The sequence below is a fragment of the Microtus pennsylvanicus genome, chromosome 15 (assembly GCF_037038515.1).
Source record: "Microtus pennsylvanicus isolate mMicPen1 chromosome 15, mMicPen1.hap1, whole genome shotgun sequence".
NCBI lineage: Eukaryota > Metazoa > Chordata > Mammalia > Rodentia > Cricetidae > Microtus > Microtus pennsylvanicus.
Genome location: NC_134593.1, coordinates 6,788,585 through 6,805,004, shown reverse-complemented (window position 1 = coordinate 6,805,004; position 16,420 = coordinate 6,788,585). Strand labels below are relative to the sequence as shown.

Here is a 16,420-nt window from a genome sequence, read left to right as displayed (position 1 = left end):
AGGCATGAGACTCTTGCTGTATACACATGACTTGTGCTCAGTTACTGGTTTGAGTCTCACACATAACTTGAACTGTTCCTATCTTATAGCCACACTGATAAATATCTTGCATATCACCATAGAACCTTCATCTGGCAATGTATGGAGATAGAGACAGAGACCCACACTGGAGCACTGGACTGAGCTCCCAAGGTCCAATTGAGGAAAATTTCTAAATTTTATAAAATATTTCTGACAGATTGTCGCTTGAAAGCCAATGTAATAACATCACAATAACATCATTTTTAAAGATGTTGTATATCTTTAATATTTCAAAATAATGTACAACAGGTTAATAGTTTTTTTAGAATACCAAAAAGGAGGTGAACTAAGAAGGAACTAGATTACATATATATATGAAGGAACCAGAAATACATTATAATTTATTTTTTATATATTTTACAGTATTCTTTCATTCCCTGCAGTACATTCTACATGCTTCCTCAAAAACACAGTTTTAAAATCATGCATTCTGAAAATATTTAGCTCATTTAAAAGACCAGGTATTTTAATTGTACATATATAAATATATAAATCCCCACAGACATATGCCATGTTGATTTTTATATTCTAGCCCTAGCTGGGCCTCTTAGCCTCAACAATTCTCAGTGGAATTTTTCATTTTTGAATGTTGAAGGGTGCCAAGGAACCCATACATATCTATATTTGTATTCATAAAGATGTGGCAAACTCGGCATCTAATATTTGTCATCTTTTGTTACTAATGAACAACTCTACTCATTTTCTGAAAATCTCATGAAATTCATTCTAGGCAGAAATTGATTTCCATATTTTATCAGATGGCAGAATAATGAATTTATTGACCTCTTGGAAATACTTTTGGCCCTTTGCTCCTTTCAACTCTCCATTACAGCTCCTTAATCTTCTTAGAATTCCGCACAACTAGGAGACCTCTGATCAGGGAGAAAGTCCAAGTAGCAAAGTGTTTTTGTTTATCTTTCAGAATTTATCAGTATGTTCCACTAGATAAAGTCAAATTCCTATTGAATTGTGTATCCCCTTGAGTTGTGTCCTCTCTCTGGGGATGCATGTACAGTACATGTTTAAATAGGTGAATGAAAGTTTAGCAAGCTTTACGTGTTCTGAAAGCATAATAAGGTCTGTAGAATCAGATAAGATTTAATGTTTTAATGCCTGGCCAGTAATTCAAGGAACAAAACACTATATGTAATTTATCCACAAAAGTGGTGAAAGATGGATGTTATGTCTCCCTCCCTATTTTAATAACTCACTTAGTCCAACTGATAATATCCACATGCACTTGGCTGTGGGGGATCCTACTGGAAGTCATACTCCTTAAGATAAATGACACAAAAATGGGATGAGGACAAGTTAGGGGATGGGATGGAGGCAGAGGACAGGGATGGGGAAGATATGAGCAACATGGATGATCTGAATTACATACATTAAAATGTCAAAGAGTAAACTGAAAATATTCTTCAAACAATAAAATGAAAGAAAACTTCAAAAAATATTTCTGACATATTGTCACTTAATGACAGGAGCTCCTCTTAGGTTGTTCAGCAGAAACTAAAAAGAAAAGCAAGAATTATCAGTAGTATCAAGAACATCATTGGTGGCATCGTCAAGATAAGCAGTAACAGAGGCATCACCCGTAGAATCCTATGTAGTGTCATGTCACAATGAGTATCATTGTATTTGAGAACGGTGAGAATGTGGAGTCTTGTTTCATTGGTTTTATTCTCAGAGGTTGTTTCTTTTGGGGTGTTTGTTTCCAAAACACTGCTGTCCACATAAGTCACAGTGAATGGACACAGAAAAATAACAACTAATATCTAACAGTTACATTTCCCTGCTTAGCCATTCAGAAAATACAAGTTTCACATTAAGAGTGAAAATCATTTCCTCATTCCAGCATGGGAAGCAACTGTGTGCTTACCAACTTTACTTGGACTAAACTGATTTTGTTAATTTTATGTGATGCATTTTCAATATGACTAGAAAAGATAATCATTTTTTCTAGTTTTAGATAATATCTAAAGAGTCCTATAGAAAGTATGAAATTTATTTATCATCATGCATATTAGAGCCAAAGAGAATTGGATTTCTCTCACAGAAATATTTATCTATTTTAAGCCATTGGTGTGGTCTAACTTACCTTGTTAAGCTCCTTGTCACTTTAACTGTGCAGGATTTCTAAAATAGGCTCCATACCCACATCATCATCAAAACCACCAACTGCAGCAACCACATTGATGATGTTAGGAGGAGCAAGGATGTGGTTGCTGCCCAAATGAAAAAAAACTTGGAGTGAGTATTTCCTGCATAGTTGGTGCAGTCAGCGGGACTTGAAGGAAGAACCCGCATACAAGCATTGTGAGGGTCCAACGCGTCACCTGGGATACAAACAAGAGCAGATTCCTGGTCAGTAGTGAAGCTAAGACACTGTGTTCTCTTCTAAGCAGGTATCAAGAACAGGGTCAGAATATTGCACAGGGTCCATGGTGTCACCACTGTGGCTACCAGGAGGAAGCTCAGGGACAGCATGTGTTCTCCCCCTTGCATGCCCAGTATAAGTACCTAGAGAAGATGTGTGATCCATGCTGATGTTGTTAACAGTAGTCTCCTCAGATGATGGAAGATTGTCACCTCTTTCACTAACGCTGATGGTGTTAACAGTAGTTTTTTCAGATGACCGATGATTGTCACCTCTGTCACTAACGCTAGTGGTGTTAACAGTAGTCTCCTCAGAAGACTGAAGATTGTCACCTCTTTCACTAACGCTGCTGGTGTTAACAGTAGTCTCCTCAGAAGACTGACGATTGTCACCTGTTTCACTAACGCTGGTGGTGTTAACAGTAGTTTTTTCAGGTGACCCATGACTGTCACCTCTTTCACTAACGCTGCTGGTGTTAACAGTAGTCTCCTCAGAAGACTGACGATTGTCACCTGTTTCACTAACATGAGAAGTTGATGTGGCATTGGCATGGGCAGGAGGCTGGGGCACGATGTCATGCATATTGGATGGAGGAAGGAAACCTTCTCCCTTCTTTGTTTCAACCTTTAAGGAAATTTTGAGATATTAGATTTCATTGAAAACTTCACTTATTTTTGTTCATTTTAGAGCTTATCTGTTAATGTCAGGGTCTTGATTTAGAGTCCTCAAATGTTTGTTTTCTCAGGCTAATTTTATCATTATAATCGCTGGTATCCTAAAACTTTTGCTTCCATTCTGGTTTAGTCAAAGGCCCAGAGTTTGAAAATCTTAAAAGAGGACCTGCTCAGCTTTATGCCTTCTTTTATTCTGTTCTTTGCTACCTCTCTATAATGGAAAGATGGAAAAAAGACACAATGTGTCCTCTCCTGTCTTTATGACAAGGATTTTACATTCCATCCAGATTAAGAGAATGTGACAATCGGGGGCTTTGGAAACAAAAAGAACCTCGCTCTTCTGCACCACACTACTGCTTTCCCCATGGCTTTCACAATTGCCCATTAGGTTCCCTGGATAACAGAACAGTGAGGGTGACTTTTGAAATGCATGAATAGTGTGCCACTTCCCACAGTGGATGGAAACTATGGGGCTGAAGGAAGGGTTCTGGGAGATGCCATCCAAACTCTTACTCCTTAGCTATGACTGTCTTTATATATGGCTGATGAATGCAATGGCCTGTTCCAGCATCTCTGTGGTGGCTTGAATGAGAACAGACTCATGTACCAGGTTTGAGGAGGATTTGTGCTACTTATGTGAAATACTCAAACATTCCAAAGCTTACCCAACATGATCAAACAATGTAACGTGGAGATGGTAAACAAAATAGCTTGAGAAGCATTGTTTGTAAAGGAAAACAGATGAGGAAGTACACATACTACATGTGTGTCCAAACTGCTCAAGGGCATCATGTGAAAATGTTCAGTTCATTGGTTTCCTTGAGAATGATGAGCGTGAACACATCAAAGCTCGAGATTTGTGAGCCTTAGACACATTTTCACACACCATATGTTTCACTCATTGCTTCATCGTTAACTAAATATGCTTAAGCCAGTTATAAAAAGGGAATGAAAGGGCCACATGGTACAAGTATAGTTTTCCAGGACACATGTCACATGGAAATTAGAAACACTGAAGATGACTGAGAAGACCCTGAAAATATTTTCCTTATATGTTAGTTACACAACAGGAGTGGTAATGAATATATAGACACCATTTATTATCTGAAAATCAATTTTGTAGCATCCTAAAAATTACTATTGGAGTGTGTGTTTGCTTGTGTGCTTGATTTAATATGCCAGTTTGTGCTATGCTAGTGCGTGTGTGTATACGTGCATGCATGCGTGTGTGTGTGTGAAGGGCAGAGGATAACCTTCAGGAGGCGGCTCTCTGCTTTCACTGGGTGAGACAGGGTCTCTCAATGTTTCTGTGCCTCTGTGTGTTCCAGTCTGGCTGGTTTGTAGGTTTCAGAGCTGTTCTACTCTCTCAGCCTCCAATCAGGATTTAGGGGTGTTGAGATTACGTATGTGAGACACTTGTTGTTTGTTGTGTTCTCTGGGATGAACTCAGATCAATAGGATTGCAATGTAAGGGCTCTGAACGGCTGGCATGTGTGTGTGTGTGTGTGTGTGTGTGTGTGTGTGTGTGTGTGTGTGTGTCTGTGTGTGTGTCTGTGTGTTCTAGCTTTTCAATGAAAAGAAGTGTGTGTGTGTGTGTGTGTGTGTGTGTGTGTGTGTGAGAGAGAGAGAGAGAGAGAGAGAGAGAGAGAGAGAGAGAGAGAGAGAGAGAGGAGAAAAAACAGAGATAGAGGTAGAGATTGGTTTTTATCAGTTCAGAATGAAGATAGAGAAAAACTCATTGTGATGTGAGCTTTTTCTTTCTCCTGAGCTAAGCATCATCTTTGTGCCTTTGAAGCCTGTGTCATTTATCAGCGTGTCTGACTGTAGCTCTTCATGAAGACTTCTGCTTAGTATTCTGTTAGCATGGGGAACTGACATTATCTAGATCAGGTGGTGATTTTATACTCATTACACTGCAATCACCAGGCAATGGGTTCTGGAAAACTCGTGTGTTAATATGGTTTTATGCAAATCTAACGTCGTAAAATTGATGTCTGTTTTTATTTCAGTCACATCTTTGAAGCATAGAAACGACTGCCCTTTCGCTTTATATGACTCAAGAATATGCAAAGATCTCATTTCTGTTAGTGATATTGTGGTTTGTATATTGTGGTCTGTATTCTAATCCTTTGCATATCCAAGATGTTGGTCCCTTCATGCCAAGGGGAACACTCCATGGTCGCCACACTCATCACATTACCATTTACTTTCTGTATCAACCTAAAATTTCGACATTAGTCTAAAATTTACATTTGTATTAACCATGTCAATTTATATGCTAATGATTTTTCACTGAAATCTTGGAAGATGTCTGGCAACTAAATGTCTGTTTATTAAAATCACTTGAGATCTGTCTCCCTGCTAAGACCTCCCTTGACCAATGACTCACTTTGAGCATACATAATAGCTAATATTAATTTAGAAACCAAGTTGGATTAGGCTTAAAAGAAAGAGCATTTGAGTTTGGTTCTGACAATATTAAAATTACAGTTCCTAATGGTTTTATTAAGTGTAATAATTATGTCAAGTCTGCCCTGTCTCTCCTAATGTTGAATTTAGATGGTTCAAGGTAACTAGCTAGTTGTTAGCCATTTGTAATGGAAACTGGCAATTGGTTAAGTAGGGGATACAAACAGAGCGAGCTCTGCTGCTTGCTTTATACTTTCTGAAGGGTTAAAACACAAAAGAAAATTGTCCATTCCCTTTACATTTTCCACTTTTTTTGAATACAGATACTTGAAATATGACCCGATAATTCTCTGGATTTCCTCAGTGTCTGATGTTATGTCCCCCTTTTCATTTCTGATTATGTTAATTTGGATTTTGTCTCTCTTTCTTTTGATTAGTTTGAATAAGGGTTTGTCTATCTTGCTGATTTTCTCAAAAACCCATCTCTTTGTCCCATTGACTCTTTGTTTCATTTACTTTGTTTCTATTTTATTGATTTTAGTCCTCAAATTGATAATTTCCTGGTATCTACTCCTCCTGGGTGAGACTCCCTTTTTTGTTCTAGAGCTTTCAGGTGTGCTATTAAGATGCTAGTGTGAGATTTCTCCAGGTTCTTTATGTAGGCACTTAGTGCTATGAATTTTCCTGTTAGTACTGCTTTCAAAGTATCCCAAAGAATTTGGTATGTCATGCATTCATTTTCATTAAATTCTAGGAAGGCTTCCTTTATTTTTCCTTGATCCAGGGGTAATTCTGTTGAGAACTGTTGAGTTTCCATCAGTATGTGGGAGTTTTGCCATTAGTGTTGCTGAATTCTAACTTTAACCCATAGGTGATCCAATAAGACACGGGGTCATTTCCACTTTTTTTATCTGTTGAGATTTGCTTGTGATCAAATATGAGGTTGATTATAGAAAAAAACCCTGCAGAAACAGCTGACCCAAGGTTGTGGGAGCTCACTGGCTCCTAACTGACAACTAGGGAACTGGCACAGGACCAAACTAGGCCCTCTGAATGTGGGTGACAGTCATATGGTTTGGTCAGTTTTGTTAGTCCACTGGCAGTGGGTCCAGTATTTATTTACCCCTAGAGTGTGAACTGGCTTTTTGGAACCCATTCCCTATGGAGGGATACTTTGCTCAGCCTAGATACAGGGAGGATGGCTTTAGTCCTGCCTCAAGGGATATGGCAGACTTTGTTGACTCTCCGTGGGAAACCTAATCCTCTATGAGGAGTGAATGGGGAGTGGGGGAGTGGGGAGTGGGGTGGTGGGCAGTTGGGAGAGCAGGCAGAAGGGAGGGAGAGGGAACTGGAATTGGTATGTAAATAAAAAAATAGATCTCTTAAAGAATAAAAAAAGTAAAATAAATAAATAACAAACAAAAAAGGCTATTACTTTTATAGTTGCTGTGACAAAATATCTGACAGATTATTTAATCAAGGGAGGAAGGCTCACGGCTACAGGGAACTAGTTTGCCTTCCCTGCTCTAACTGACTGACTTTCCCTGCAGCAGCTGAAGTAGGGAAAGCCAACAGGGAAGCTTTGTCTGTGGCAATGGTCTATTGCTTTTCACATGCTGGTAGACAAGGAAGAAGACAACTCAGAACTGATTCCAGAAGTAGTGATAACCATTAAGACCCACCACAGACAACCTTCTGCTAACCAGACCAAATCCCATCCCAAAGGTTAACCAATCTCCTAAAAGGTAACAATGTATTCAAACACATGATATCCCTTCTCTCTCTGTCACTCTTTTTCTCTTGTTTGGTGGTGGTGGTGGTGGTGCTGGTGGTGCGGGTGGTGTGTGTGAGTGCTACAAAATTTCAGTCCAAGTGTAAATCAGAGAGCCAGTGTGATGGCTAAATGGATGAAGGCACTTGCCAGCATGACTGATTACTTGAATTTGATACCTGAGCCTGAAATGAGAAAACTTACCCCTATATACATTATCCTTTGACCTCCACACTTCTGCTTGGTGCACATGTTCCTTGCCTCCCCCCATCCTTCAAATAAATAGAGACCAGGGTGTCCTTGAACTGACAGAGAACGGTAAGCCTCTGCTTCGTGATTACAGGGATTAAAGGTGTGCACCAACATGCCCAGCCTCCTATTGCTCTTTGTGCTGCCTCTGTGTTCTCTGGATTTCAGTGTGTCAAAGTGGCCTAGGACTAGGAAGTTAGCAAACATCCTGAGACTAACTACTCATTTCCACTGATCATCTACTCTATTTGTGTATCAAACAGATTCATTCTGGGGACTGGAAAGATGGCTCAGTAGTTTATGACACTTGTTCCTCTTGCAGAGACCTGGACTAGATTCGAGCACCCACACATATGCTGACAACCATCTGGAACACCAATTCCAGGAGATCGAATGCTGTCTTGGGTGTCTGTGGGCAGCACACACACAAGGTGAATGGAGAGAATGCATGCAAAATATTTATACACATAAAATAAATCAGTTTAAAACATTGTATGTATGTTATGTGCACTCATGTTGACAGTTATGACTCCCTGAGTCTTTATTTTTTATTCTCTATATTTCATGAGTCCTCCACAACTGTGATAGAAGTTACTCACTTTCTGATTTTTGTTTCCATAGTCTAATATGCTATCATTTACACCTTAGAACAGGGATTCTCAACTGTGAACCCATTTGGGGGTCATAGGACCTTTTTACAGAGATCATCTAAGGCCTTCTGGAAACACAGATATCGACATTATGATTCATCACATTAGCAAAATTACAGTTATGAAGGAGCAGCAAAAATCATTTTACAGTTAGGATCACCACATGAGAAATTGTGTTGAATGTTCACAGCATAAGGAATATTGAGAACTACTGTCTTAGAAGGGGACAGGCTAGCATGGGTATTCATAGGAATGAGAGTATGACGGAGGTGAAAGGTATGTTCAAGGCTTTGTCTTCTCTGACATGATTTGCAACTATACAGACTCAGAAACACAAAGTCAACATTCTCCTCACAGGCAAGTATGTTACTTTTTAAATTAATAGGAATTACCATCAAGCATGATTTCTTTCTAGAGAATTTAGGCAGTGCCTCTCCCAGACTACTTAGGTCCATTACTGATTTGCTAAGACCTTCTTGGTCCCGCTTCTTCATTGCAGCGATCTTCTTGGAATACAAAATTTGTTTCTGTATGATCTGCAATGAAAAGACAGAGGATCAATTTTCCTAGTTTGATTAGGAAATGAACTCTTGATTTGGGGTGCACAATATCAAAGCTACTTTATTCCTTGCTAGCTAGATTGAGAAAATCATGAACTAAGAAATTTGGCCTTTCCCTGTGATTGAGACTAAACTGAACTCACTATATTTTACAATTTCTGAATCTTATATGAGATGATTATTAATTTTGGTAGCCCCCCTTTCATCAGTGTTTCTCTTCTATGTTTGGGAGGCAAAATTCATATTATTTTTCACTTATAAATAATCTCTCACTAGTGTCCTCCATATCATAGGATCCGTGAAACTGCTTTATAGAAACCCATTTTTCTGCTGAGTCCCATTCAAAAGTCATTAATATTCAACTTCTGAGTCACACAACCCTTACTCTAAGGCTCCAGGTTACAAACAGGATTCCTAACCTCCAGCAGCTCACAGTGATGAGGTCATTTTACTATGAACACATAAATGCTAAGCATAACACTAAAATATTTTAAATAGGTTAACATGATACAAAGAATCAGAGTGTATATTATTGTCAAATACAGAGCAAATATCCAGAAACCAAAGTGTTACTATATGGTAATTGAATCTTCACATCTACAACTGCTGGCTAATTGGGGAAAAATACTTACCGTGTACCTGGAGGAAGAGTTGTCAATATCCTCCTAGTGGAATCAAACAGAAAACACACTGTAATCTCTTTATAATGAAAACTCAGTTGAACAGATTACAAATAGCTAAATTTCTTGCTAATGTAAATACAGAAGAAAAGAGACAAACAGAGGTCTCTGTGATCCTGAAATAGAAATATCCAAAGGAAGAGAAAACCTACCTGCCATTATGCTGAGAGAAAAGGCACCTGGGTGATGCCTGGACCACTACAATAACTGGACCCTTTAAAATGTATTCAGATGTATTACCAGAGTTGTTTTTAAAATCAGTCTAATGTGTATCTATTTCTGCAAACCATCCTTGATCAAGCACCAGGCACCTTTGATGTGGGAGTGTCATATATCAATCTGTTGATTTCATTGGTTAAGCAATAAAGAAACTGCTTGGCCCTGATAGGTTAAAACATAGGTGGGAGGAGTAAACAGAACAGAATGCTGGAAGGAAGAGGAAGTGAGCTCAGAGACTCCATGCTCCTCTCGCCCGGCCAGTCGCACGCAATGAAGCTCCGACCCAGGGTGGACGTAGGCTAGAATCTCCCTGGTAAGCCACCTCGTGGGCTACACAGATTATAAGAAATGGGCTAGTCTAGGTGCGAGAGTTAGCCGAGAAGAGGCTAGATATAATGGGCCAAGCAGTGTTTAAAAGAATACAATTGTGTGTTGTTATTTCGGGCCATAAGCTAGCCAGGCGGCCAGGGTGCAGGGGATGCAGCCCTGCCACTCGTATTACTTCACACCTTCTAATATATGAGAACTGCACTCAATCTTCCACTCCCTGTGTTTCCAGTTCATTCTCTTATTGGGCCACCGCTATCTGCAAGGACTTACTGCTCACTGGAATTTATAGAAAGGATGGTTCACTGATACCAAACACTTTTCTCTGACCAATTTTCCATATAAAACTGTGATAGGTAGAGTACTGCTGCATTTTAACAAAATTCATAAGGAAACAAATTTCACAAAGGAGAATTTTACCTTAGTAGTGTTGGTGGCCTTGTCCTCTGTTGTAACATGAGGGTTTTCAGAGAGCCTTTAGAATAAAAACATGCAGTGAGGGGTGAGTTTGGTCCTTAGAGCATCTCTCTTGAAAGATTTGTTATTTGTGCACTAAGTGACATTTTTGCATTTATGTAATTCAATGTTGACCCCTGTTTTAAAAAGTTTTTGCTTTGGCAGTTTAAACTTGTCTCAATCTATGTAACATTCAGTGAAGACTCACTCATAGTTCTATTTAAAAATGAAAATTTAAAAAGCCAGTGGTTTGGGAGATGGCTCAGTCAATAAGAATGTTTGCTGCCAACACAGATCAACCTGAGTTTGAATCCTCAGCATCCACATAAAAAACTGGGCATGAACACATGCACATGTACCCCAGTACTGTGGGTAGAAGAGAGGCTACCATTTGGGCTATTGGCTGCCAGACCAGCTCCAGGGTCAGTCAGAGATCTTATGTCAAGTGGATAAGTTAGTGAATGATGCAAGACACCAATATCCTCCTCTTTCCTTCATGTTTGCACAGAGAAATATGCAAAGCATGCAACAGGCACATGCACATGCACACATGCAACACACACACACACACACACACACACACAAACACATAAGAGGGAGGATTGGCGAGTTTTGCACACACTTGTTATGATGGTTGCAGTAACTGATTGTTTTGCGCACTTAATGCTCCTATTTCATTTGTTCTCCTAAACCTAAAACACCATAGCCTGTTTTTGTTAAAAAAAAAATTAGGCATTTCATTTCATAGCACTCTCTCCCAAGGAGTTGCTTTGGAAAAACATGAAAAGTACTCTATGTCTAAGCATTAAGTTGCCATCAGTCTCAAGAGTCACCATATTTTGGAACCTTGAAGCAATGTTTTGATAGTGTGTCCACATGCATATGTTGGAACTCTTTATACTCAAGGGTATTTCTGAGTCATTTTATAGGACACTGGAGAGAAACATTGTCCCCTCAGCTTTGCTTCATCTGAACTACAGCTAAAAGTTTCAAATTTCAGGGTTTCTGATTGGCAAACTCTGGAACAAACTCTTTTTCTAAATTCCACCTACCTTGGGATTCACCACAGAGGTGGAACTCATTAAGAGGGAAATAAACCTGCTGAACAGAAGCATGTCTATAAGGCCATTCTGAGGTGATTTTCTCAGCAAAGTCTGGGAGAGTTTTGCCCACACTCTTCCCAGCAGACAACTTGACCCAAACATACTAGTAAACAGGATTAATAGCCTGAAAACTAATATTTTTACATATATGTACATGGCATGTTATGTAAGTATGTGTGATTTCAGATAAATACGTGCCAGTGTGTAGGTGTGGTGATTGGAGTCCAGATTTGGGTGTTGACCCTCACCCTCAGCCTTAGTTATATGGCTGAATCTCATTCATGAATGCAAGCCCCAGGCTAGCAATCCAGGAAAGCCATCCAGAAAATGTGAGGGGATGCTCTGTCTCCACCTGCAGTCTCACCAAAGCTCGCCAGGATTTTAGAAGCGCACAAGACCAACAGGCCTCATGTGGACCCTGGGCATCCATCTCCCATTCTCCCATTTACACAGCCAGCACTTTATCTGCTGAATCACCGCCACAGACAGGGAGTCCTAACAGCATTGCACGCTGTATCTGAGGCATAATTCAGCTTTCATTAGCAAATAATCAAGAAGCTAAAATTGTCTTACACAGAGGAAAACATGGTGCCAGCTTCTAAACTTTATATTCTCTACATACTCATTGTATTTAAAATCCAGACATTCTTACCCGAGTGAGATCTGGTCTTGATTTCTTCCATTATCTACAGAGTAGAAAGGCAAAATATGTTATAAGCAACCGTAGAAAAAAAGAGCATTGAATGCCAAGGCCAATGCTTCGTTACTACATATACTTTGAATATGTGTAGCCTTTAAGGTGGATACTGATTTATAGACAATAAATACAAGGATAACTCTTAATTTACATTTCTTTGTATGTTTAAAATACAGAGACAATTTTATCAAAAGTCAATACTAACAATAAATTGGTGTACAAAACACCTATGATCATGAGCATTATCAAACAGAGAAACTGACATCTTAACCAGAATCAATATCACAAGCTGAAGTGTTAATTGGTAGCACAGTGTTGCTGCTGCTGGATTTGTCTTTGGACTAGTGGTGTTAGGAGAATTGCACGTGAGCATACTCATCTTGCAGGGAAGTGAAAAGAGCCTCTCTAAAGATTAAGATGAACTTATTTTGTTGAAGATGAAAATTCCAGACACAGGGAAGGTAAGTCTACGAGGACCGCTCCTTGCAGCATAGCAAAACTTAAGACACACAGGTAGACCAAGGGCAAAGAATTTCCAGATGCCAGGGTGGCAAAGCTACACACAGAGAGAGGGCATTGTGTGTACTCTCCTCAAGTGCTTCTGAGGAGGCTGCAGAAGCCCCTCAGTTCCAGCTCTGGTCCCTCGCTAACGGGCAGTGCAAAGAAGCTCAGCACTAGCTGCTATCACCTCCCATGGTAAGAGCTACGGGAAAGCCCCCTGCAGTAGCTATACACCCTGAACTGTATTTCTAGGGTGAGAAGGATGGAAGAAACGTGGGGACCAAGCAGCAATTCCATGGAAGTAGTACCTCACAGGAAACGTTTGTGTCCACACATATACAGCTTCAGTGAGCAGCTTTCACTGCATGCTAACAGCCTGTCCTCTACAAAGAAATAAAGCAAATATTTGCTAATTTCATTCACAGAATGGGAACTGCAGTATAACCTCCTTGGCATTGTCTATGGCTGAGGCAGAGCATTTGTCCCACCAACAAATGGACTGCCAATGAGTCTTAGCATGTGGGAGACCTCCATCAACCATCGTCACCACAAAGGAAATTTAATGTGGAAATAATGTAAAGGACAGTCACCCAAATTACAATAATACTGACTCTTTTCAATAAAGTCTTTCAGACCCTCTACACTCCATGTACTCCTATTCACTTGATGCTGTGCTCTCTATAGGCAAGGTAGGTGTGAAGACACTGTGGTGACAGCGGAGAGCCCAAACTCTGTAGTGTTCCTCCCACTCTTAGAATCTTATCCAGACTCAGTGGACCAGTGAGTGCTGTCCCCTGCAGAATGATGCTCTTTTCTCAGCCTTCCTCCTACTGTGGTGAATTGTTCTGGAAATTATGTCTATCAGCATATAAACCAAGTATCACCATATCCTACACTAATAAAACCAAAGGAAAAAGGTGCTGGCGGTATAGCCATTAGGGCGAGCGCTAGTCTAGAATGCTTAGAATGGCAATGTTCAATCCGCAGCACTGCCTACAGGACTCAAAGTTCATTTATTAAAAAGTTGAGCAAGCCTATTATTTCTTATGCCAAGAAATAGTCAGATTAAATAGCAGATAATTAAAGATAAACATAAAACCATATGTAAATTGTCTAATATGTCTAAGTAGAGAAATTACAGAAAGGAACAAAACCCATAAAAATGTAGTTAATTTAGTTCTCAAAATCCTTAATGAAAGTATCTGAATACTGTATTTCTGTTTTTTACATGATCACCTTTTATTGACACTAATATATGTAGCATAAATATACTATATTTATTACAAAAATGAAAGAAAAATTCAAAATTGCTGTCACATAACTCTAGAGGACACATACTGTGGACTAGTTAGAGGTCCTTATATTTATACAAAGATACTGTGTGCATCAGAGGCTCATGTTAAATAAACAAACATGGTTCAGATAATATAGATTGATACTGAAATTTCTCAGAAAATCATTTCTTAAATAATTTTGAATGTGAAGAACATTAGGAGGCAAATTTTTAAAAAATGAAATTACGTTTATATCTTATTTGCTTTGTTCCTTTTTTGAATGAATTAAGTAGCTATTGAAACTAGAGAAGTAGCAGCAAGTATTCATGATTACTCTGACCTCCACTGATCTGAAGAGACTTCTTAAGTATTGATTTCAGCTCTCCAGATGGTCGTACGCCGCTGTGGCATATTTTAAAAAGAAATATTTTAATATTCATACAAGAACATTTACCGAATGCTTTGATTATATGTTGTTTGATTTCCTAACATACATTAGAGATTTACAGTCAAGCATTAACTTGTCCTTCAGTTGATTAGGTTTGGTGACACTTTTTAAAGCTTTTCCCATGTGAAAGAAAGGAAAGAATTAAGTCCACAGAAATTAGTCCACCAAAAGCATAGAAACACACAAGGGAGAGAGAGACAGAGATAGATAGATAGATAGATAGATAGATAGATAGATAGATAGATAGATAGATAGATAGATGATAGATAGATAGATAGATAGATAGATAGATAGATAGATAGATAGATAGATAGAGAAAGAGAGACAGAGAGAGATAGAGATAAAGAGAGAGAGAGAACACCAAAGACACTAGTTTTGGGGGTGGGGTGGAATGGGGGTAAGGGGAGATGGGGAGAGCACAGTGAGAAGGGGAGGATTGGGAAAACTTGGGGAAACGGGATGATTGGGATAAAGGAAGGCTGGATAGGGGAACAGGGAAGCACTTATTTTAGTTAAGGGAGCCACCTTAGAATTGGCAAGAGACTTGAACCTAGAGTGGCTCCCAGGTGCCCAAGGCGATGTCCCCAGTTAGTTCCTTGGGTAGCTGAGGATAGGGAACCTGATATGACCCTATCCTATAGCCATACTGATGAATATCTTGCATATCACCATAGAACCTTCATCTGGCGATGGATGGAAATAGAGGCAGAGACCCACACTGGAGCACTGGACTGAGCTCCCAAGGTCCCAGTGAGGAGCAGAAGGAGGTAGAACATGAGCAAGGAAGTCAGAACCACGAGGGGTGCACCCACCCACTGAGACAGTGGGGCTGATCGATTAAGAGCTCACCAAGGCCAGCTGGACTGTGACTGAAAAAGCATGGGATAAAACCAGACTCTCTGAATATGGCGGACAATGAGGGCTGATGAGAAGCCAAGGACAATGGCATGAGGTTTTGATCCTACTTCGTGTTCTGGCTTTTTGGGAGCCTAGCCAGTTTGGATGTTCACCTTCCTAGACCTGGACGGAGGGGGGGGAGGACCTTGGACTTCCCACAGGGCAGGGAACCCTGACTTCTCTTTGGACTGGAGAGGGAGGGGGAGAGGAGTGGAGGGAGGAGGAGAAGAGTGGGAGGAGGGGGAGGGAAATGGGAGGCTGGGAGAAGGCAGAAACTTTTTTTCTCAATAAAAATTAAAAAGCAAAAGACACTAGTTTTTCTCCAGCACATTTTTTAACGCTGTAGTAGCTGATGGTCACTCTTGTGCTCAATGTAATTAGTACCCCGATTCCACTTGTCATGTCATCATCTGCTCCTAGAGCACCACAGAACCCCTCTCTCTCAGGTTACTTTGTGGGCTCTCAATGCACGTGATGCTATCTCTCACAAGGTTTGTTTGTGGACCATAGAATAGATTCCCGCTTCTGCTAGCACTCTGACAAGATACCATGGCCTAGGATATTCTCAAGCTGTCCCTTCGTAGTCCATTCATGAATGGATCTTGAAACCACAATCGGCTTGTTTCTATGCCAAATGAGCATTGCTATTAATTTAACGAGATAAAAATATGAACAAACAGCAATAAAACTCAGTGGATAATTTCAGGTTATTAGCTTGAGACAGTTTAGAATTCCTAGTAGAAAGAACATGGTTTTTACAAGGTGTGCCTTTGAACAGTTGTAAATTATGAATCTGCACTTTGGACATTAACTGTGATGCATTTTGGACCTTTTAACTTGGAGTAATTTATTAATAAATCATTAGTAATAAGCAATTTACTAATGTGTATCAAATGCTTTATGATACATGTTCCCACAAATGATAACACAATTGTCCTCTATTATGGAAGTAATCAGTTAAGATGAGCACAGAACTAGCTTGACATACCACCTTTAATTTTCTGCCAAATCAATGTTTGAGATAGCAGATCACTGACAGAAGGGGCC

The 16,420-nt window shown here is 39.7% G+C and overlaps 1 protein-coding gene across 1 annotated transcript in view; it reads right to left on the bottom strand.

The window, feature by feature from the left end:
• Window positions 1-344: 344 nt before the first annotated feature.
• Window positions 345-16,420, bottom strand: part of LOC142835962 (uncharacterized) — a 73,976-nt gene continuing 57,900 nt past the window's right edge. The window contains exons 12-19 of the mRNA XM_075949810.1: window positions 14,369-14,430; window positions 12,209-12,242; window positions 10,418-10,472; window positions 9,404-9,436; window positions 8,604-8,747; window positions 2,602-3,082; window positions 2,180-2,417; window positions 345-1,590 (exon numbers count right to left, since the gene is read on the bottom strand). Of these exons, the coding sequence (XP_075805925.1) occupies window positions 2,218-2,417; window positions 2,602-3,082; window positions 8,604-8,747; window positions 9,404-9,436; window positions 10,418-10,472; window positions 12,209-12,242; window positions 14,369-14,430 (1,009 nt within the window). The 3' untranslated portion in view covers window positions 345-1,590; window positions 2,180-2,217. The remainder of the gene's footprint in view (window positions 1,591-2,179; window positions 2,418-2,601; window positions 3,083-8,603; window positions 8,748-9,403; window positions 9,437-10,417; window positions 10,473-12,208; window positions 12,243-14,368; window positions 14,431-16,420) is intronic.